The 24858-nt window shown below is 44.8% G+C and overlaps 1 protein-coding gene and 1 pseudogene across 1 annotated transcript in view; both read left to right on the forward strand.

The window, feature by feature from the left end:
• The first annotated feature begins 14025 nt into the window (after nucleotides 1-14025).
• LOC136399391 (leukocyte immunoglobulin-like receptor subfamily A member 6) overlaps nucleotides 14026-24858 on the forward strand; it is a 367572-nt gene continuing 356739 nt past the window's right edge. The window contains exons 1-2 of the mRNA XM_066374475.1: nucleotides 14026-14083; nucleotides 14249-14284. Of these exons, the coding sequence (XP_066230572.1) occupies nucleotides 14050-14083; nucleotides 14249-14284 (70 nt within the window). The 5' untranslated portion in view covers nucleotides 14026-14049. The remainder of the gene's footprint in view (nucleotides 14084-14248; nucleotides 14285-24858) is intronic.
• LOC136397159 (leukocyte immunoglobulin-like receptor subfamily A member 6) lies at nucleotides 14366-24514 on the forward strand (annotated as a pseudogene).

The following is a 24858-nucleotide window of genomic DNA, read 5'->3' on the forward strand; positions in this document are numbered from 1 at the left end:
TGTTTATTATAGTGTTATGTACAATAACCAGCATATGGAAGCACCCTGGGTGTTCATGGATGACTAAATGGATAAAGATTGCCTGAAATCTATGTACTCTCTCTCTTTTTATTTCTTTTCCTTTTTTAAAATATGTGTTTTACTGATTTTATAGAGAAAGAGAGGAAGAAAAAAGAGAGACAGAAACATCCATCTATTCCTCTATGTGCCCTGACCAGGGATTGAACTTGCAACCTCTGAGCTTCAGGACAATACTCAAACCAATTAAGCTATCCAGCCAAGGCTAGACCTCTGTACACTGATTTATCAATGTCACTCAATTAAATTTAATTTTCCAAATCTCTCTCTCTTCCTCTCCCTCAGCCAAGGTTCCATTGGAGCAAAGTTGGCGTGGGCACTGAAGATGGCTCCATGTCCTCCATTATCAGGTGCTAGAATGGCTCCAGTTGCAATGAAGCAATGCCCCAGATAGGCAGAGTATCACACCCTGGTGGGCATGCAGGGTGGATTCTGGTTGGCGCATGTGGTAGTTTATCTTTCTGCCTCCCTGCTTCTAACTTCAGGGGAAAAAAAAGATCATCTGATGCATGCATTAAAAATAGACTCCAGAAATTCAATATTGGAGCATAAAAATTAAATATAAACAGTAATTGGACCCCAATATTGTGTGTCACACCAAGTCATACAAATGGCTTGCATGGCTTTACCATGTAATCCTTACATACCCCTTAGCAGTCCCAGACACATTTGAGAAGAGCAATAAGAAGAAGGAATCTGTGTTATGTCTATTTCTTGTTTTTATCTGTGGAATTTGGAGGAGACTTGCTAAGTTTATATGGCTATAAAAAGCGGATATGGGGAAGCATGAATGTAATCAATAGCTCAGTTTGTGTGTGTGCATGTGTGTGTGTCTATGTGTTTACAGTCCGCTTCCAAGAAGCAGAAGTAAAAAAATAAGAAGCAGTAGTGAGAACTGAGGTTGTAGGGTCCCATCTGGATGATCATGAACATCCTTGAGTTCAGAAAGAAATGTTTAAATTTACCCTGAAGACCATGAGAACCAAGGAAGGATTCTGGCAACTATATATAGACAGATTTGAAATGAAAGTTAGACTCATATGTGAAGGGTGAATTAAGGAAAACAGTGAGAGTGCAGATCTCATAATTTAGTAAGGTGGGGATCCGATAACACACACACATGCGCACACAGACACACCCACATTAGATAGAAATTGTGGCACTACCCCTGGAATGGTTAAAGGACACTCAAACAAAATACTTTACTTCCTCTCTTGTTCCAACTTTTGTTATTTTTACCACAGTGAGAATAACCCACTTAAAAACGTGGTGTGAATCCTTCTTGCCTGAGATATAGAGGAAATGAGACTATGTATTACAGGGCTAAATGGAAATTTTGGAGATTTGAAAAATTGAAAAGCAGGGATGCCTGATCCAATGAGAGAAGGGTCCAGACCAGAACACACATGCAGAGCCACCAGAAACAGAACAATAGGTGCTCTCAGTGCAGTGGGGAGAGCATGGATTTTTGAGCTCATCGTGCTGGACCAGTTGTGTGAGTCCTTGGAACAAGGTGGACATGAGTTCTTTGTCACACCATTTATAGTAATTGGTGACACAGGGGCTACAGATCAAAATGTGAGAAGTAAATAAATTTCTTGTTCTCTTGCAAAAAAAAACAAACAAAAAACAGAGGAGACTATCTCATTAAGCAAGTGTTTCTTCAAATGAAAATACAATCATAAATTGAGTGAAAATATGGTACATGGAAGCACACTAAAAGGGGAGGGGAGGGAGGGGGTTGGGGGAGGTTCATAAAGAAAATCAATATATCAGGTGATGGAGGATGATTTGACTTTGGGTGATGGGTATACAGCATAATTGACTGTCCAAAAGATGTGGAGATGTCTTCTCTAAATCTGTGTACTCTGGTTGACCAATGTCACCCTGTTAAATTTAATTGTCTAAATAAAATTAAAAAAAAATTAATAAGTCCTGTTTCTCATGAACACTTGCAAAAGATTTTTTAAAAACCATACATTGGGAGAAAATATTTACAATGTCTAAGTAAGCCAACAGGGCCCTAGCTAGTTTGATCAGTGGTTGAGCATCTGCACTATATGTGAATGTCCTGGGTTTGATTCCCTGTCAGGGCACACAGGAGAAATGCTCATCTGCTTCTCCACCCTCCTCCTCCTCCTCTCACTTCTCTCTCTGTTTCTCTCTCTCTCTCTCTCTCTCTCTCTTCTCCTCCTTCAGCTTTGGCTTTATGGGAGAGAGTTGTCCCCAGGCACTGAGGATGGCTCCATGGCTTCCATCTCAGGTGCTAAAAAATCTCTCCATATGCAATGGAGCAAGGGGCCCAGATGGGCAAAGCATTGCCCCCTATTGGGCTTGCTGGGTGAAACCCCATTGGGGCACATGCAGGAGTCTGTCTCTGCCTCCCCATCCTCTCACTTAAATAAACAAAAAAATAAAAAAGACAATGGACTGGTACTGAGAACATTTAGGACTCATGTACAAATCTATAAAATGATAGTGCTAATTTAAAAATAAAAGAGTCTTTTAAAGGGAAGGCAACAAGCATTTATTTGGGATCAGTAAGTATAGCTATTTAGATTTCTTGGACTCAGAGCCTAAACCTTGTTCCAACTGAAGACAGAGGCAAGGGGCATTTATGAGAAAAGAAAATGTAGCAATTACATCCATAAATGAAGGCACTGCTATTGGTGCAGCTGAGCTAAATAGTGATGTTCATTCTAAAATACATCTCTAAGTTTCAGAGAAATAGCCAATAAGCCCAGTCATCATAACTTCTGTTTCCTTGTCATATTTGTAGTTATTTGAGGCACAATGCTGAAACCAGTTCAAAGATTATTTTGCCCCTTTTTTTTTTTTTTTTTTGCATTTTTCTGAAGCTGGAAACAGGGATAGACAGTCAGACAGACTTCCGCATGCGCCCGACCGGGATCCACCTGGCACGCCCACCATGGGGCGACGCTCTGCCCACCAGGGGGCGATGCTCTGCCCATTCTGGGCGTCGCCATGTTGCGACCAGAGCCACTCTAGCGCCTGGGGCAGAGGCCACAGAGCCTCCCCAGCGCCTGGGCCATCTTTGCTCCAATGGAGCCTTGGCTGCAGGAGGGGAAGAGAGAGACAGAGAGGAAGGCGCAGCGGAGGGGTGGAGAAGCAAATGGGCGCTTCTCCTATGTGCCCTGGCTGGGAATCGAACCCGGGTCCTCTGCACGCTAGGCCGACGCTCTACCGCTTGAGCCAACCGGCCAGGGCCTTTGCCCCATTTTTAACATTTCAAACATTTGGGTTTTTAAAAATCAAATGTATTTGAATGACATTGGTTAATAACATTATATAGGTTTCAGTATAGAAGTCTACAATATGCCATTTGTATATTATATTGTGTGTGTAACTTTGAAATACAGAATCAAATTCTGCCTTGACATATGGGAGAAGCAAATTTGAGATACGGATAGAATTTTGTCAGTGGGGTTTCTCTCAAAGGAGCCTGAGCCAACTTCTCTTCAGCTTAGACTTTCAATGGATCTAATCACCTTAACCCAAGAGTGAAAGGCCCCCTTTACTTCATCTTCATAAGTGGGCTTGGTTCCATAGAAACCAGGACGACTCTCAGGACCCTAGAATAAGCACCACGGACAGAGGCAGACATGTTGTTTGCTCCTTTCTCCCTGCCTGAGCTGGGCACCCTCCCTCCCTGCATTTCCTCTCACACTGACCACTACAGACACCAGTGACTTCAGTGCTGCTTGAAACACGAGGCCTCCCTTTCTTCACCCCATCTGCACCACCAAGTCCTTTGAAAGATATCGCTTATGTACCTGTTTGAAATGTTGAGGAATGAAGTGGGAAGTATGGCCCAGGTACTGGAGAGACACAGCTTATATAAGAAACTCTGGGCCCTGGCCTGTTGGCTCATCGGTAGAGTATCGGCCTGGCGTGCAGAGTCCGGGGTTCGATTCCCGGCCAGGGCACAAAGGAGAGGCGCCCATTTGCTTCTCCACCCCTCCCCCTCTCCTTCCTCTCTGTCTCTCTCTTCCCCTCCCACAGCGAGGCTCCATTGGAGAAAAGATGGCCCCGGGTGCTGGGGATGGCTCTGTGACCTCTGCTTCAGGCGCTAGAATGGCTCTGGACGCAACAGAGCGACGCCCCAGAGGGGCAAAGCATTGCCTCCTGGTGGGCATGCCAGGTGGATCCTGGTCGGGCGCATGCGGGAGTCTGTCTGACTGCCTCCCTGTTTCCAGCTTCAGAAAAATGAAAAAAAAAAAAAAAGAAACTCTGTTATCCAATACACATGACATTTGCCAATGGGTGTGGGGATCTGCAGACCCCAATTACTCCCTGAAACAGGGAGGGGAAGAAACATTCTAGAGAGTCCTAGGGCCAAAGAGATCATCTATGTCTCTCCAAGAGAGGGAGAGGTAGTGGCTCATCACAGAACAACTCTCCACCATGCAAGGATATTGGATTATGTCTTTAAGGCAAAAGAAACATATAGAAAAGGACTACTGGAGACAGACTGAGTTATGAATATTGCATCATAGCCAATATGGGAGTGGAGGGGGGAGAATTTAGCCTTTTCTAAGCCTCGAATCTACAGAGGCTTTTTGCCATTTACAGTCCACAACAGATACTAAAACATGAACTTAGGTAGAAAATTTGGAAAATTGGAATTTACTAAAGATAAGAAGTTGAGGGAATTTGTTACCAGGAAACCATCACTGCAGGAAATACTCAAGGGTATAAATTGACCAGATACAAAGAACAAAACAAACCAAAACTACTAGTGGAAGCCCCAATTGGGTTAAAATAAAAACAAGGATAATCTGTGACAAAAATCACAAACAAGGCAAGAGGAAAATATCTGAAGTAGCAGAGGAGGGGTTCAGAAGCACTCATAAGACAAAGGACTCGTATATATGAAGTTTTTTCTTTTAATAACCCTAACGGTAGCCACCCACAAAATAACAATTACTGAAGCAGAAAGCTTAAAAGAGAGAAAACAGGGAAAAGAAGTATGAAATGCCACCAAATAAAGACAACTGATGGAAACACAAAAGAGAAGAACCAAACAAGACACAGAGATACCAGAAAACAAAACATAAAATGGTTCCAGGAAATCCTCACGTGTTAATAATTACCCTAAATAGAAATGGACTGAACTCATCAATAAAGAGGCACAAAGTAGCAGATTGGATCAAAAAGCAAAACCCAACTGTGTGCTGCCTTCAGGAGACACATCTAAGCTGCAAGGATAAAAGTAGACTCAAAGTGAGAGAGGTCTCTAAAAATAATAATACCCAAAGTAAAACAAGTGTAGCCACACTAATATCTGACAGTGCTGACTTTAAGACAACAAAGATAAAAAGAACAAAGATAGACATTTTATAATGATAAAAGGAACACTATATCAAGAAGACATTACATTTCTTAACATATGTGCACTGAATCAGGGAGCACCAAAATATGTGACATCTACTAACAGATCTAAAAATAGAAACAGACAAAAACAAAATCATACTTAGAGATCTAAACACACCATTGATGACTTTAAATCAATCATCCAGACAGAAAATCACTAAATATCAGCCCTAAATGAAACAATAGAGCAAATGGACATAATAAACATGAACAGGACATTTCATCCCAAAACATCAGATTATACATTCTTCTCCAGTGTCCATAGAACATTTTCAAGAATATGTTCCATACACACTGGAGGATATGTTGATACACAAAACAAACAACAAATGCAGGAAGATTGAAACTAGGCCAACCATATCTTATGACCATAAAGCTTTGAAATTATAATTCAGCTGCAAAAAGGAAAAAAAGAAATGCACAAAACTGTGGAAATTAAACAACATACTTCTAAAGAATGAGTGGTTCAGTGAAGAAATAAAAGCTGAAATAAAAAGATATAAACAGAAAAAGGAAAATGACAATACGACATATCAAAACTTCTGAAATGCAGTGAAAGCAGTAATAAGAGGGAAGATTTTATCATTACAGGTTTATATCAAGAAACAAGAGAGATCCCAAGTAATCATCCTAAAATCACATCTTAAAGAACTAGAAAAAGAAGAACAAAGAAAATCCACAGTCAGTAGAAAAAAGAAAACAGTAAAAATGAAATTAGATATAAATAAAAATAAAGAACAAAATATGTATAGAAAAAATTAATACAAAAAAGAGCTGATTCTTTGAAAAGATCAATAAAATTGGCAAACCCCTGGCTGGACTCACTAAGGAAAAAGAGAAAGGACTCATATAAAAAAAAATCCTAAAGGAAAGAGGAAAAAGTACCAGAGACATTACAGATATACAAAAGACCGTACTAAAATACTATGTATTCTTATTGATCAATGTCACTCCACTAAATTCAATTTTCTAAATAAACTTAAAAATCTATAAAAATTAATAAACTGTGTATGTGTTTTATTGCCTTTGAATAGGAGCAATATCTAACCCTAACTTAACTTTAACCCTTTCATAAAACTTATGTAAATCACACACTCATCTTTATATTTCTTATTTATATAAAATTCAAGGAAAACTAGATAAGATTCAACTCTGGGTGCCTTCCAGATGTGTGGAGCTGTGCACGACTCAGTGCTGAATTTACCTCACTTTCTCTGTATTGACATACAGAATGAGAAGTCATTAGGGGAGATGGTGATTGGCCATCATCTGGGAAAAAAATCTCTAAGTATGCATGCATGTATTTGGTCAAAATTTAACCAATTGTGAATCAGAATGACTTCCTGAAACTGGGAGAGCTGTTTTGGCTTGTGGTTTCTGTGATGACAATTTTGATTTCACTTTGCAGGTTGGTGCTGTTCACCCAGGAGGAAAAGTGCTAAACTCCCGGTGGAAGTTTTTATAGCAGAACTCTTAATGAATTCTACAGGTGTTAAAGTAAAGCTCAAGACACAGTAATATCTTTAAGGAGATGGGAATATACAAGAAAAATAAGAATGCTAATGGCAACACCTCAAAAAACAGAGTAGAAGGAGAAAAAATATTTAAATATACATATAAGGTTCATGGCCCATTAATAGGAAAATTGCTAAGTTCAGACAGGCCAGAGAGTCAACATCGCCAGATGCTTAAGAAAATCCCAGGATCAGAAAGAACAATCAAGACCTCATTTTTAAATTTTTATTTATTTATTTTTTTGCTACAGAGACAGAAAGAGAGGAGGGTGGCAGATAGAAACAGACAGGTAGGAAGGGAAATAGAAGAGAATCACCAATTCTTCATTGCAGCACCTTAGTTGTTCACTTTTTGCTTTCTCATATGCACCTTGACCAGGGGGCTACAGCAGAGCAAGTGACCCCTTACTCAAACCAGCGAACTTGAACTCAATCCAGTGATCTTGGGCTCAAGCCAGCAATCGTTGGGCTCAAGCCAGTGACCATGAGGTCATGTGTATGATCCCATGCTCAAGCCAGTGACCCCTCACTCAAGCTGGTGAGCCTGCACTGAAGCTGGATGAGCCCACACTCAAGTTGGCAAACTCAGGGTTTCAAACCTGGATCCTCTGCATTCCAGTCCAACTCTTTGTCCACTGCACCACTCCCTGGTCAGGGACCTCACTCATTTTTTTAAATGACTGAACTCACTTTGTCTCTGCTCCACACACTTCACTTCCCTTTCCAAATGCCTTCACAGAGTTAATTGTATAAACCAGTGCATGAAACATTGTATATTAAAAAGAAAACTGATGCAGCATTATTTACAATAGCCAAGATAGGGAAGCAATCCAAGTGCCAGTCGATAGACATACGAATAAAAAGTGATGGTAATACATACAATGGAATATTAGCCATAAAAAAGAATGAAATCTTGCCATTTGTGATAGCAGGGATAGACATAGAGGATATTATGCTAACTGAAAGATATCAGTCAGAGAAAGACAAGTACTATATGATTTCACTTATATGTGGAATTAAAAGGTCAATGAGAACAAACAAAACAGAAACAGACTTACAGATACAGAGAACAAACTGATGAATGTCAGAGGGGAGGGTGTCAGGTGACAAGGTGAAACAGGTGAAGGAATAAAGAACTAAAAATTGGTAGTTTCAAAATAGTAGCCACGGGGATGTAAAGTATAGCATAGGGAATAGAGTCAATCATACTATAATAACTATGGATGGTGCCAGGTGGTACTGGAAATACTATGCTGTACACTTGAAACTAAACAAAATAATATTGAATGTAAACTGTAATTGAAAAATAAATGTATAAAGTAATAAAAAGTCATGTGTTTCTATAAAAACAGAAAACCAATACAAAGTTTTAAGTTATGAATTAGGTTCTTTCTTATTGAAAAAGAAAAGAATGCAAGCACAATTTTAAAGTGCTTTGTGTGGGATATGATGTAAGGTTCCTGCTTAAGGATCACTTGAGGCCAATCTCTTCATGTTCTTTTTTCCAGTACCCAGCCCATCTCCCCTCTGACAGCTTAACAATGTACATAACAGATACAGACAGACAGCAATATGGTGATAGTCAGAGAGAAGGGAGGCTCAAGTTTGGTGGAGGTGCACAATGGGAGGGAGAATGGGGACAGAAAGGGACTTTGCTTGGGGTGTTAGGCACATGATGCAGTGTGCAGATGATGTTTTATTGAGTTGTACACTCGGTTTAGCAAACCAATATCACCTCAGTAAATTCCATTTTTAAAAAATGAGTCACTTGAGGCCCTGGCCATTTGGCTCAGTGGTAGATCGTTGGCTTGGCATGCAGGAGTCCCTGGCTCGATTCCCGGCCAGGGCACACAGGAGAAGCGCCTATCTGCTTCTCCACCCCTCCCCCTGTCCTTCCTCTCTGTCTCTCTCTTCCCCTCCCACAGCCAAGGCTCCACTGGAGCAAAGTTTGCCCGGGTGCTGAGGATGGCTTTGTGGTCTCTGCCTCAGGCACTAGAATGGCTCTGATTGCGGCAGAGCGACGCCCCAAGATGGGAAGAGCATCACCCCCTGGTGGGCATTCCGGGTGGATCCCAGTCGGGCACATGTGGGAGTCTGTCTGACTGCCTCCCCGTTTCCAGCTTCGGAAAAATACAAAAAAAAAAAAAAAAAAAATGAGTCACTTGAAACACGTTCCCCAGATTGGAATTTACTAAGACAAATATTTCTACCTAAAATATGCAATATTACTCTGCACAGTTAATTTAAATACACTCTAATATCAATATCATTTTCACCACAATAAATTTAAAATATTTTGTACTCCATATTCTCTTTTTTAATGTGATTTTTATATTTATGTATTTAGTTTTACATCTGTATTAAATTTATTAGGATGACATTGGTTATTAAAATTATATAGGTTTCAAGTGCACAATTCTACACTATATCACCTGTAAATTACACTGTGTGTTTATCACTCAAAGTCATATTTCCTTTTGTTACTACATATTTCATCCTTTTTAATCTCTTCATCATTTCCACACCCCTTTTCCCCTCTGGTAACGACCACACTGTTGTTGTCTTTGTCTATGAGTTTCTGTTTGTTTGTTTCTCTTGTTTCTTCATTTGTTGCTTTTAGTTTTATATTCCAGATATATGTGAAATCATGTGTGACTTTTTCTGTCTGACTTATTTCACTTAACATACTCTCAAGATTAATGCATGTTGTTGCAAATGGCAGTATTTTACCTTTTTGTGGGTGAGTGGTATTCTGTTGTATACATGTATCACAATTTTTTATCCAAAGAGCTAGCCAAAAACACTCTGATTGTTTCCATGTCTTGACCACCATGAATAGTGCTGCAGTGAACATAGAGAAATAAAAGCAAAATTAAATAAATGGAGCTATGTGAAACCAAAAAGGTTTTACACAGCAAAAGAAATTATCAACAATACAAAAAGGCTACCAACTGAATGGAAGAATATATTTGAAAACAACACCAATAAAAGGTTAATATCCAAATATATAAAAACTTTATACATTATTATTAACCAATGTCACATCAATAAATTCAATTTAAAAATAAAAAATAATAAAGAATAAAAAAGTGGGAGGAGGCCCTGAATGGACCCTTCTCCCAAGAAGAGATACAAATGGTCAACAGATAAATGAAAAGGTGTTTATCTTCAAAATTTGTTAGAGAACTGCAAATCCAAACTACAATGAGTTGCTACCTCACACCTGTGAGACTGGCTATTATCAACAAGATAATTAAAACTAGTGTTGGAGAGGCTGTGGAACACCAGGAACCCTCATTCACTGCTGGTGGGAATGCAAACTGGTGCAGCCACTATGGAAAACAGTATGGAGATTTCTCAAACAGACTAATAGAGCTACCATATGGCTTACCAACTCCTCTTTTGTGTATCTACCCAAAAAATTTGAAAACTTTTATTCATAATGATATATGTCACTTTTATCTATGTCCATGAGTCTCAGTTTTATATTCAGAAGGAGGGGGACATGAGAGAGGGGGTAGGGGAAAAGGTTTAAAGAGGGACAAATATACGGTGAAGAAAAATTATTTGACTTTGGGTGATGGGTATACAACATAATCAACTGTTCAAATGCTTTACAATCTTTTACCTAAAACCTATGTACTCTTATTGATCAATGTCACCCTGTTAAATTTAATTTTCTCAATAAAATTTAAAAAGTAAAAAAAAATCACTTAAATTTGGAAAAGACAAGAAAAACAACAACACCAACAACAACAAAATTCTGTTGCTCTGCTCTACGCCAATGATAAAACTTTGGAAAATGAACTAAAAGAACATAATTTTTCATACATTTAATTTTCTAAATTAAAAAAAATTACAATTGCAAAAAAAACAAAAAATAAAATACCTAGAAATAAACCTAATAAAAAAGATTAACTTTCTAAATAAATTTTTAAAAATGAAAATTAAATTTAATGAAATGACATTGATCAATAAGAGTACATAGGTCTCAGGTAAACATTCCTATAGCATTTAAACTATTGATTTTGTTGTGTTCGCATCACCAAAAGTCAAATCATTTTCCATCACCTCATATTTGTCGCACCTCGTGTCCCTCCCCCATACCCCTCCTGTATCCATCCTCTATTAATAGAGAATTTGAACAAAGCAGCAATTGCATCTTGTCTATGATGACACAGCCCATAGTTGGGGCCTGTACAGAGCCCAGAGCTAATGCCTGAGCACGCCCTGACTTGAAAACACATTGCAATTGGGGTGAGATGCCTCGCATGACCATGTGTTATATTGAACTTGCAGAAAGTGAGTCCAATTCTGGGACTTGAGTAATTTTATTATCAAAGGGGTATGGAAACTCACTATAAATGACAGTGTGCATCTAACAACTTGTCTCTAATGAGTGATCTTTCCAGATATTCTATTTTCCTTTATAAGCACACACAGTTTACTCTCAGTGTGTTCACACAGGAAATCTCAGAGAGAGCTCTCCATAAACACCTATACTTTTATTCTAAAGTTAAAACCACACAAAAAAGTTGTTTTTCCTGGATGTGTGCAGGACAGGGTGTGTGTGGGGGGGGGCTTTGTGTGTCTGTCTCCGTGCATGGGTGCCTGGGTGTATGAGGAAGGCAGAGGGTGAGTCTGGGGACAGCCTAGGAGACAGTCATGAGAGACCATAGCTCTCGGTCCCTGTGAGTACGCTGCTGGGGAGACCCTGAGTCGCTACTTTAGGAACAGGAGCCTGCAAACCTGCTGTTGCTGTGACACAGTGTCACCTCCTTCTCTGCCCCAGGTCCTGCCATCTTGGACTGGCAGGGGTGCTGGGGACCTCAAATGCACCCCTCCAGTGACTTGCAAGCATGGTGGTGGCTGGAGTGAAGAGAAGAAGGAGCCCTGGTTTCTCCTCAGCCTGGTCCCTGCAGGAACACCCCCCTCCCGCAACTTTATTTATTTGAAGGACAGGCTGGTCCTGGAATGTGTGGGATGTTCTACAGAGAGCCATTTCCCCTTTTCTTACCTGCCTCTTATCTGCTTCCAGGTATCTGGGTGTGTCCTCAGTCTATGAGTTAGGACCCTGGAACCTGGGCAGGTGTCTGGCAGGCTGCAAACACACTGGAAAGCATGAGCTTAAATGAGTTTTTAGAAATACTTAATGAGCAATGCATTCATTTAGGTTTAAGCGCAGCTTAACATGCCAGGAATTGGAGGCAAAGGAGATAGAAAGGTGTGAGGCAGGGATGCAGTTCACCGTGTTCCATAGACCCACTCAACTGGTCCAGCACCATGAATATAAAACTCCATGATCTCCCCACTGCACTGAAGAGGAGGTGGAGGTGGAGAAGGAGGTGGAGGAGGAGGTAATGTAGAAGAAGAAAGTGGAAGTGAAGATGGAGGTGGAGAGAGATCCTGCTGCTCACAGAAACAGAAACAGAAAGTCAGGGGGAAACTGAGTAGAACCTGCATCCCAGGGCCAGGAGGGACAGCTGGGCTCCCCTGTGGGGGCAGAGTGTATGACACAGTCCCTTTCCCCAAGCTCATTTCTCCCCCACTTCTTGGCTCTGTGTCTCTGAGGGGACCTTGGTGATTCCAGTCAACTGAGACAGGGAGAGAAGGTCACCTTTCACACCCAACAAGGCAGGGTCAACTTCCTTCACCTTTCTAAGGTTTCATTTCCACCCTCATTCTCTTCTACAGTTTACCCTCCACATCAGTCTTCCTAACTTACACTTCATAATCTATTTATTTTCAAAATCCTACTGTGGTCCTTGCTGTCTTCAGGGTGAACCCCAGACCCTTCTTTCTGACCTGGAGGCTGTTCACATTCATCCAGGTGTGACCCTCCATCCATAGCCCTCACTTCAGTTTCCCTCAGTCAGTCTGGGTCAGGTATCCCCTGAAGCACACACACATTCACACACACTATCTGCTATTGACCAATTTCTTGTTTTCCATATCTGTTTTCTCAAGGCTCTGTAGGACTACAAAATTCCTGCCTAAGGCCCAGCTGACAGCTCTGGACTAGAAGGAACACTGAGATTTTTTCTCATTTCTCCTCTGTACATGAGTCTGAAGCGGGCTATGCAGGATGGCGTGATAAATCTATGTAAGCATTCATGTGACATTTTTGGAAACACATGACTTGGAGTTCAATTACTGTTAATATTATATTTAATTGACATAGGTTGCATTTCTATGGTTCATTAGTAACACAGGGCACATGTGATCTTCATAGTTCAGTCTGACCCTAACGGTCCATTCCTATATGTTCCTTCTGCATTACAGATATAATCCAACATCGTTCCCTGGTGGAGAGCACATCTCTGACTAGCCACCATCTCTCCCTCTGTTGCTCCTGTTCAGAGAGGCTGTATGTCTCCAAGATTCTCTAGAATGTTCTTTCCTTTCATGAATAGTCTCATTCCCACCTATTAGGACTCCACCTCCTCAATCATTCACTCTATCAGCACAGTCTAGTCATGATCCTAATCCTCATATTTTCTTTTATTTCTCTTTTGTTAGTAAATTAATGGCAACATTAGCTTAAAAGTCACATATTCTGCTAAGAAGAGTTCTCAAAATACAGGAAACAGGTCTCCTGACCCCAGATATATTTCTGGTTTTGGCACAAATATGAATCAAGTAGTAGGTAATCAGTATATATTTGTTGATGGATGAATGAAAGACCAAAAATAAATTCCATCTCTGAGAGGCTGAGAATATAAATAGTGAACTCTATTGAGAGCCAGCCATTTGGGGATTGACTAAGTCAAGAACCTGGGTCCTGCCTCCTCTGAGCAGGAGATCAGAGCAGACACAGTCCTGGGATCAGAGGAGGTCCTAGGTCTGGGCCGAGTGTCTCCAGGGGCCCTGAACTCTGTCTGAACACTTGTCATGGAAAACCCTGAGGCAGGCCAATGGGGCGGGGGTGTCTCCTTGCTGTGTGTCCACAGCTGTGGGAACCCGGAAGTACAGCAGCCCCTGACTCACCACATACTGTGCGTCTCTGTCCTTCAGGCCCAGGGGCTCCTCCATCTGCAGAGCGGGAGCACTATGAGCAGACACCATGCTGTCCCTCCTCTCTGCTCTTCTCTGCCTCAGTCAGTTGTGGACACGGGAGGAGGCAGCAGGAGAGGGTGGGGTGATTATACCCCCTTGTTCATGGGGAACTTTAGACTCAGGCAGCTCTAGATGTTGGGATCCTGTTGGGAAGGGAATGAGCTCAGACATGCGGGTGCAAATCTCTGACAGGGACTCTCTTCCAGGGCTGAGTCTGGGCCAGAGGACCTGCAAAGACTCAGGTGAGTCCTCCCCAGGCTCCGTGTCCCATCTCTTACTTCAACCCTGGGACTCAGGAGGGAGCACAGAAGTCCTGAGCTGCGATGGTAGAACAGGAGGGTGTTGGGCTGAGCTGGAGAATGAGGGAGGGAGGGTCTTTGTAATGCAGCCTCTGGTTTCCTTCCAGGGACCCTCCCCAAACCCACCATCTGGGCTGAGCCAGGCTCTGTCATCCTCTTAGGAACTTCTGTGATCATCTGGTGTCAGGGGATACTGGAGGCCCAGGAGTTTCCTTTATACATAAAAACCCCCACTTTTTTTTTTGGGGGGGGAGACAATGACCACACAGAAGCCCATGAACAAGACAGCTTTCTTTATCACACTCATGACACAGAGTGATGCAGGGAGATATTACTGAACATATCAAAAGTCCACTGGGTGGTCAGAACACAGTGACCCCCTGGAGCTGGTGGTACCAGGTAAAGAAACACTCAGGGGTCCCAGCCTCAGGCTCTACCCTCCAGAAGGGGGGCTGTTATCAGGGGGTCTCCCCATTCACAACCCAGCCCCGGAAGACATGAGGGAGGGGTGAGCCAATCTAACATACTGCCTCTTCCTCTCCTAGAATCCTACAAAAAACCCAAGCTCTCAGCCCTGACCAGCCCTGTCATGATTTCAGGAAGGAAAGTGACCCTCCAGTGTGGCTCTGACCAGGCATTTCATCAATTTATTTTGATTCACAAAAGAGGTCACAGTGCCTCCAAAACCATGGACTCACAGCCTTAGTCCAGTAGGAATCTTGAGACCCTGTTCCCTGTGGGTCCCATAACCCCCAGCCACAAGTGGTTGTTCAGATGCTATGGCTATTACAGGAATACCCTCCAGGGATGCTCACAGCCCAGGGATGCCATAGAGCTCCTGATCTCAGGTGAGTCTTGTTATTGTCTTATCCATGGATTAAGGCACTAGACAGTAATCCGTGGACCCAGACACATTTTAGGGGTCCTTGCTCTAAGGGGACCACCACTGAGAGGGTGAGCTGAGAGGAACACAGTGGATCCTGGGCCACAGACAGAGATGCAGAGAGACAGTGAGACCTGGGCTAGGACAGCAGAAGGCATTGTATGGGAGGAGCAGCCCCTGTAACTCACATCTGATCTCCCCAGGTGTGTCTCAGAAGCCCTCCCTCCTGACCCTTCAGGGCCCTATCATGGTCTCTGGACAGAGCCTGACCCTCCAGTGTCACTCTGATGTCGGCTATGACAGATTCCTTCTGTTTAAAGAAGGAGGATGTGACCTTCCCCAGAGCCTTGTCCTGCAGCCCAAGGCTGGGCTCCCTCAAGCCAGCTTCTCCCTGGACACTGTGAGCAGCTCCCACGGGGGCTGGTACAGATGCTACAGTGGACACAACCTCTCCTCCGAATGGTTGGCCCCCAGTGACCCCGTTGACATAATGGTGGCAGGTGAGGGTCCAGTAGGTTCAGTTAGGGACCCAGACTCTGCACAGGCCCTGCTGGGGGTCTGAGATGATGATGGACAGAGTGGACATGCAGGGTCCCAGGGAGGGGGACAGAGAGAGAGACAGGGGATGGGAGGGGGATACTCAGAGAAACAGAGACAGACAGGAGGAGGGTCCTCACAGACAGGCCTGCTGACTCTCAGGTCAGAACAAGGTGGTGGGCAGCCCTCACCCACCCTCCCTCTCTCTAGGACGGCTCCCTGACAGACCCTCCCTCTCGGTGCAGCCGGGCCCCACGGTGGCCTCAGGAGAGAACGTGACCCTGCTGTGTCAGTCACAGAGCCTGATGGACACTTTCCTTCTGTCCAGGGAAGGGACAGCCGATCCCCCACTGCGTCTTAGATCAGAGCTCCGAGCTCAGCAGTACCAGGCAGAGTTCTCCATGAGTCCTGTGACCTCAGCCCATGGGGGGACCTACAGGTGCTACAGCTCACAGAACACCACCTGCTACCTGCTGTCATATCCCAGTGAACCTGTGGAGCTCCTGAAGCCAGGTGAGGGGACACTGACCCTGTTCTTCCTGAGCTCAGTCAAAGGAAGGGCCTTGTCCCCAGAATTCATCAGGCTGAATGGGAGAGAGGTGTCTGAAGTTTGGTTACACAGAGATGATCTGACCCTACGAGACCCTGTCACCCCTCTCCACCTGTTTTCCGTCACCTGGGTCCAGAATGTGTCAGGCAGGCAGCAGGAGGGTCTTGGGGAGGTCCCATGTAGTCACAGGTGAGAGTCTCAATGATTTGGGTACTCCAGGGTCACCAGCAGCTCCTCACCCCCCTTCCTGTCCACATTCTCATGACCCTCTGGGGTCCCAGCCCCCACCCTCCCCAAGGCCCATCTCCACAGCTGGTGAGTCCCTGGGAACTCTGCTCAAAGGGAGAACAGACCACTCAGGGCAGTTCTGAGGGTCTATCTAAGAATCCAGTGCCCCCCAGACACTCAAGGATGGGCTGTGTCCCAGGGGGCAGGGAGGCAGGCAGAGATGCTGAGATCCACAGGGATCCCAGGGCCCTGAGGCTGTCATGGGACAGGTGGGTGGTTCTGGTGGAGGGTGGTTGTGGAACCCAGCCATGGGGTGAAGCCACTGAGCTCAGCTGATGAGATGGAAGCCCTGACCCTCCCTGCCTTCCTGGTTCCAAAAGGCTCTGAGAATTGGTCTCTCTTCCCCACGGAGTCAGGCCCACAGAGGGGTAAGTGATAGACTTTGTGCGGAGGTGGTAGCTGTGTCCATGGGGACAGGGGCTGAGTCATGTAGGGGTTCAGGCACCTTGTGGAAACGTTTACATGGACACACCTTCCCCTGTGTGGCCTCAGTGTCCCCAAATATAAAAGGAAAGAATCGTGACCCAGAGCTCAGATTTCCTTTTAGTTCAGGCTCTGAGCTCCCGGGATAGGGGCTCACAGGGAAGCCCACAGGGTGTGATGTTATGGAGAATTCCCCCTCTGTAACAGTGACAGTGACACTGTGCAGGGAGGTACAAACAGGACACAGGTCTGGGGTATCCAGGTCCTGTACCTCTGCTCAGACTCAGCTCAGAGGAGAGAGGAGACAGGACTCAGACCTGGGTCAGCTCCCAGCTTTGCTGCTCCTGCTGTGGGACCAGGCTGTCCCTTCTCTCCTCTGAGTGTCAGGTTCTTGTCTGTTCATCCCTGGTCCCATCCTGCTCACAGGCTGCTGTGAGGTCAGGTGACATAGGGGTCCTCACAGAACTCAGGAGGGCAGCACCCCCAGTGTAGCCTGACCTTTCCTAGGGTGAGTCAGGTCCTGCAGGGAACAGATGGATCCTGGAAGAGACACAGAATCCACTCTGTAACCCTGTCTCTCTGATGTAACTGTTGTGCTGAGGACAGGTAATAAGAAAGAACCCTCAGTCTGACCAAATGGTGGCACAGTGTAGAGCATTGGACTGGGATGCAGAAGATCCATGTGTGTATTCCAAAGGTCGCTGACTTGAGCATGGGATTATAAATATGACCCCATGGTCGCTGGCTTGAACCCAAAGTCACTGGCTTAAACCCAAGGTTGTTGGCTTGAGCCCAAGGTCTCTGGCTTGAACGAGGGGTCACTCACTCTGCTGTAGCCCCTTGTCATTGCACATATGAGAAAGCAATCAATGAATAACAAAGGTGCCACAATGAAGAATTGATGCTTCTTATCTCTCTTTCTTCCTGCCTATTTGTCTCTGTCTGTTTCTTTTACTGTCTCTCTCTCTGTCTCTGTCAAAAAGAAAATAAATAACCGTCAGCTCCAGATGAGATATAGTCAGGCCACTTGAAGATTTGAAGCCCAGGTCATGAAGCTGGTGTCCACCTGGGGGCAGCATGAGGACAGCACAGGGAGCCCACAGTCCCGGGTTCCAGGCCCAGCACTGCCCTGTCCAGGCTGGGTGACCTGGGGCACGTGGTGAACCTCTTTGAACCTCAGTGCAATAGGGGTGGGGTCAGCAATCCCTGTGCCTGACTGTGGGGAGGGGAGATGAGACAGATGATAGACCCCAGCATGTGCCTCGCACACAGTAGGTGCTCATTACATGGCATTATTGGCTCATTTAGGACATCACTTGTGCCTAAGGTCTCAAGTGGTACCAGGTTGTTCTGATTGGGGTCTTGGTGACTCTCATCTTGCTGCTCTCCCTCCTCCTTCCTCCTCCTCTGACACCAGTGTCATAGCAAAGGCAGGACATTGGGTGAGTAGGGCACAGGGTGACCTGGGTCACAAAAGACCAGGATCAGAGCACCCAGCACAGAAAATCCAAATAGATAAACAAGGTCAGCTAAGAAAAATATTTCTCCAGAATCTCAAATAAGAAAATCTAGAAAGAACACAATGTCAGCACGGGTGAACAAATGAGAGATAATTGCTTATCATTTTCAATCTCATGAAATATGAAACATGTGCACAAGTGTGTGTTCAGGTTTCGTGCTTTCCTGTAGAATCATGCAGGGATGGGGTTGCTACCAACCCAGGGCTGAGATTGTCCCTCTGGACCAGAGAGAGAGGCTCATGTTTTACCTCCTGCTGGGGCCACAGACACAGATCCCCAAACAGAGGTCACTGCTGCCCAGGAGACATTCAGACTCCACTGCCCACGGCCCTTCTCTGCCCCTCACACTCCTGTCTCCTCTGCCAACTACAGTTCAACTGCGAACACCTGGGAAGAGCCCCTCTGTGAGAGGAAAAAAGGGCTGCCCTGGAGGAGGGGTCACAGGGATTCAGAAGATAACGGGGAGAGGGACAGCAGAGGAGGGTGTGGGGTCAGGCGTGGGAAGGACTGAAATCCTCACTGCGGGGCCTGGCACCTCACTTCACCCCTGGGTTAGTGGACCATCTGGAAGCAGGCAGGGTCTGCATCCCTGAGACCTCAGGACCCTGTCAGGGTCACTCTCATTCTGCCCCAGCAGATGCTGCCATGAAGGACCCACAGCATGAGGAGGGCATGGAGCTGGACCCTCGGGTGAGACCCCTGCTCCTGTCCACCAAGGACCCTTCTGTTGCCCAGTTTAATCCAATGGACACTTCCATGTCCTCACCTCACCTGGTTCACAGGAGCGTCCCACACTGAATGAGGTGGCACAGAGTAGAGGTTTTGAGTCTTCAGCTGTGTATGGGCAGTGGTGATACAGCAGGGACCATGGGTAAAGCGGGCTCAGGGGAAGAGCTGTTTAAATTTAATGATTGTGTTTTAAGAAAAAGAGAGTGAGGAATTTAGCACTGTTCCACTCTGCTTTGGTGCACAGAGGGGCCAATAGGGCCATTCCATCAAGAATGACACCTTGGGGGATGGACCCATGTGGAGAGGCTATAACACTGTTATGGAACTCACAGAGGGAAGTGAAACCTTCGTCCTGGTCTCCTCTATCTCTCCCTTACAATACCCTTTAGTAACTTCCTTGTTCTATAAATACAACCCTCTTTCTCTTCATGGCTCTCTTTCAAAATGTCTGAGTCATCTCTCCATTCTCAATGCTTCTTCCTCTCTTGAAAAGGACTCTTCTTCTCTCACTGAATTCTTTCTGCAAACTTGGGTCCAAGGAAATTCAGACTGTAATGGAAAGGAGAGCTGTAACGTGTGTGGACTGTCAGCCTGAGCAGAAATTGTGCCTTTCTGGGTCTCCTTCTGTCTCTGAAGAGAGGTGACAATGACATCTCTACTCAGCCTTGTTGTGAGGAGTCTGTGGTCCCTGAGACATTCAGGGGTGCAGTCTGGCAGGTGTCCTGGGCAATGATGACACGTCCATGTGGGGACACTGTGATGACCATGGCCTCAGACACCACAGGAAGGGCTGATGAAGGTACAATTCACAGTCACGTCTCCTCCAAACACAGAGATGCTGGGTATTGTCTGTAAAACACGAGGTCACAGTCAAACAACTGGGAGAACTGACCATGACTGAGAAGCAGGGAAACTCAGAGATAAGCAGAAGCCAGTGGGGAGCGGGCCTGGGTGGTGGGTACAGAGAGTGGGCCACGGGCTAGGTCACTAATCTGTGTGCAGATGGGGGTGACGTTCCCTGGGGGACACTGGTGTCCTGGTGTGAAGCTCCTATTTCACCACAACCCAAGGTGGGGAGTTCTTTTAGAATTGGAGGTGATGACCTTTGGCTGACAGAATCATACTTTGTGGCCTGATTAAAAAAAATGTTAGGATGGATTTTTTCTTTTTCTTTTCTTAGAAAGAGTTTATGCAATTTTATTGTATGTATGACGGCATTTCATAAGTGTTTGGAAGAAATCACCAATGGATCTCTACTTGAACGTGACTTCAGTTGTGTGATAATATTTTATGACAGTTTCAAGGTATTGAATATAAATGTAGAACGATACAAATTTGCTTTTTATCATGTCCATTCAGTAAGTCTACATCGAAGGTGCCCAATTTAAGTGTTTTCTATATATTGTCATCAAGTTGTTCACGATTTTTTGCTGCTACCTTTCTAAATCTTCTACAACGTGTCCTGCTGTCTACTGTTTCATCTTTAATATCAGAAACATGCACAGTCTCTCATTTTTGAAGGGAGCTTTCAAGCTAAGACTTAAAAGTGTGATTAGTATTTTCAATCATGAAATTTTGGACCTTATTGATTTTCCTCTGTTTTTGTTTGTCCTGGTTAGAAACTTCTTTTGTTATTATCGTCTTCCTCCTTCCACCATCGTTTAGAACAATTTGCTATTCTTCTACTATTTGTGTTTTACTTAGTCTTTACATTTTATTGAATTTATTGGGGGGAGACTGGTTAACAAAATTCTATATGTTTCAGAAATTATTTTTTTTAACTTTTAGGTTTCTATTTTTTTTAGTTTTTGTTTTTTTTTTTAGAAAATTAAGTTCAGCAGGGTTATTGATCAACAAGGGAACCTAGATTTTAGGTAAAGTTCTCAACATCATTTGAATAGTCAAATATGCAGACATTAATTTTTAATTGAACATTTTAATTAAAATATGGTTAGCATATATTATATTATTTTCAGATATACAGCACTGATTTGAGATTTATGGATCTTATGATGTGTTCCCCACATGAATTCCAGCAGCCATCTGGCTCCCTGCAAAGTTACCCACCTTATTGATGCTCTTCCCTCCTACTTTATATTCATCCCCCCTCCACACCCTCTATAGCAACCATAAGTTCGTTCTCCCTTTATATGAATTTGTTTCTGTTTTGGGTAGAATGTTAGTAAAACATTCTCCAGAGAGGCTGTGGAGAAAAAGGAACCCTCATTCACTGGTGTCAGGAATGCACATTAGTACAACCATTATGGAAGAAAATATGGTGGTTTCTGAAAAATTAAAAATAGAGTTACCTTATAACCCAGCAATCCCTCTACTGTATATCTACACACAAAACTCTAAAGTATTGATTTGTAAAGACACATTCACCCCCATGTTCATTGCAGCACTATTCACAATGACCAACACATGGAAAAAAACAAAGCGTCTCTCAATAGAGGATTGGATAAAGAAGATGTGGTACATATATACAATGGAATACTCCTCAGCCATAAGAAATGATGACATACTGACATTTATGACAACATACACAGACCTTGAGATCACTATAGTGAGTGAAATAAGTAAAGTAGAACAGGAAAAGCTAAGAACTGTATGATTTCATAAATAGGTTTGATATACAACTGAGACTCATGGACATAGATAAAAGCAATCTGATTTTCTATATTCATTACATAAGGACATTACTAAAAGGAAGGGTTAGGGAGAGAGAGAGCAGGCCAGGGGGAAGGTTTTGCTTCCCTCTGTGAGTCTGTGAACAGTGTTATAAAATTCTCCAGGTGTGTCTGTCTCCCAAGCATCTTATCCTTGATGGAATGGCCCTGTTGACCCTTCCAGCCACGAAAGGAGAGTAGAACAGTGCTCAGTTCCTCACTCTCTTTTCTTTCACACACAGTCACTAAATTTAGATAGTTGTGCCCTCTGAACCTTCCTGGACCATGTTTCTTGGGTCACTGTCACAGCCCATACCCAGCTGAGGACACAAAATAAATGCCACTGAGGACCAAGGGTAGCAGCACCACACTGCCCACCCTCACAGCTATTCTCGGTCTCAGTGAGCTTTGGGAAAAGAGAGTGATGGGGTACTCTCCTCTCTTGGAACCTGGCCTTATGGAGACCCCAGAACTCAGGGGGCTCAGTGAGTTCGGGACATCTAAGTAGAGGAGAGATGTGCTCAGCCCCAGATCTGAACCCAACACTAAGAGGCCCAGCCTAAACCTAGAGCTTCTTTGTGGGAGGGGAAAATTCTCACAGGCATTTCCTTTTAGGCCTGCATTGGCGTCTATGGGAGCAGGTTCAGGTTGTTGAGCCCCTCCCCCAAAACCTACTGCTTTAGTTCAGTAATCCTTCTGGAAAGTAGGGGAAAAGAGGGTCTGGGTTAATGGTGACAAGTCTGGAAAGGCCTTCGGGTGACAGCTAGAAAACTGAAGGGAGAAGAGCACCCCTGATATTTGAGGTCAGACTCATTTCCAGGGCTCCTCCTGATATTCTCCATATACTCTGTTAGTTGCCTCATGGTCACAAAAGGGAGCTCTGTGACAGTCCAGTGTGAGGGGTCTCTGTGGGCTGATGTCTACAGTCTGTATAAAGAACAGGGGATCTGGTCCTGGATTATGAAGAACCCACTGGCCTCCAGCAACAAGACAAGCTTCCTCATTGAATTTATGTGCTCACACACAGCAAGACAGTATTAATGTGCATAGTACAAAGAGTGACCTACTCATCCTGGTGGTGACACTTTAGAGGGAGAAACTGGTCTTCCCACAGTGGGCTCCTTGTCAGAGGTGGAAGGGAATGGAGGGAGGCCTCAAGGGGTCTCAGCTTTCACAAACCACACCCGCAGTCCATGGAGTGATGCTTCTTCTTTGCCCTTAGGATCTTACAGAGCCCCCTCCCTCTCAGCCACCTTTGCCCTCTGGTGGCCTCAGGAGGGAACGTATCCCTCTTGTGTAGGTCACAGAACACATCAGGCACTTTCCCTCCACTGAAGGAGAGAGGATTTGACTGCTCCAACACATGGAATCCAGCAACCATGCAAGGAGGTGGTGGGCTGTGATCCCTGTGGACCCTGTGGGCACATCCCATGCAGGGACCTACAGATGCTATGGTTCTCCCATCTCTTACCCTTATGTGTGGTCACAGCCCAGTGAACTCTGCATCTCAAGGTCACAGGTGAAGTAGCCTATCCCTTGCCTTATTTTTTCTTGTTTCCAAAATAAGTGGCATAGCCCTGTGCTCACTTGAGTTGTGGAGGTCATGCAGGTTCAGTGACACTGAACTTCTGAAGACAGAAATAGGTGGGATGTTAAGGGAAAGACCAGGGAGAAGTCTCACTGCATCCCCAGGGGGCACTGTAGGGTACGGGTGTCCTCCAAATGCCACTTTTCCCTTCAGCCCAGGTGTGTATCAAGAGTCCTCTCTCTAGACACAGCTGAGTCCACTGGTGCTGCCTTCGGGTGACAGCTAGAAAACTGTCCACAGGCTGGAGACAGCCTGACCCTCCAGTGTCGTGCGGAGGCTGGCTGAAAGATTTGCTCTGAACAAGGATAAGGGGCTCACATACCCTCAGTGTCCTGATCCAAACATCCCCCTGGGCCATGTGAACAACACTCATTGGAGTACAGGTGCTACAGTGTACACAGCCTCTCCTATGTGTGGTGAACCAACAGTACTGCCCTGGACATCCTGATCATAGGTGAAGAGCCCTGCCCTATTCCATGTCCTAATTGTCACCTCACAGTTTTGGTCACCCTGGTGGTGATGGGGTCCAGGCCTGAGGGGTCTGGAGCTGAGACTGAGAGGGGCAGTGGTGTAGGGAGAGGGACTGAAAAGGGGGAAGTTTCAGGCATGGAAAAATAGAGCACCCAGAGGGACTGGGAAGAGATGACAAGGGGGTCACAAAAAAAGTTTCTGGAGAAAAACTTTGTCCTTCAGCTCAGGGTCAAAGGCATATGGAAGGGGGTTGCTCTCTACACATCACAACATTCCTCTCCCCAGGAATGTACACGAAACCCACCTTCTCAGTCCAGCTACAACCCTCAGTGCCCTGGGGAAAAAATGTGACCCTGCAGTGTCAATCTGATCTGGTTTGATACCTTCCACCTGCACAGGGAGGAGTCACGGGATCTTCCCAGCACCTTCATCTGCAGGACATGTCTGCACCCTCTCAGGCCACCTTCACCATCAGTGCTGTGACCTCACATCACAACCGGACCTACAAGTACTAAAGCTCTCACAGCACCTCTCCTACCTGCTGTCACACCCCAGTGACACCTTAAAAGTTGTGGTCTAGGCCCTGGCCAGTTGGTTCAGTGGTAGAGCATCAGCCTGGCATGCAGGAGTCCTGGGTTTGATTCCCAGCCAGGGCACACAGGAGAAATGCCCATCTGCTTCTCCACCCTTCCCCCTTTCCTTCCTCTCTGTCTCTTTTCCCCTCCCTCAGCCAAGGCTCCATTGGAGCAAAGTTGGTCCAGGAGCTGAGGATGGCTCCATGGCCTCTGCCTCAGGTGCTAGAATGGCTCTGGTCACAACAGAGCAATGCCCCAGATGGGCAGAGCATCGTCACCCGGGG

Source organism: Saccopteryx leptura, chromosome 3 (assembly GCF_036850995.1).
Source record: "Saccopteryx leptura isolate mSacLep1 chromosome 3, mSacLep1_pri_phased_curated, whole genome shotgun sequence".
NCBI lineage: Eukaryota > Metazoa > Chordata > Mammalia > Chiroptera > Emballonuridae > Saccopteryx > Saccopteryx leptura.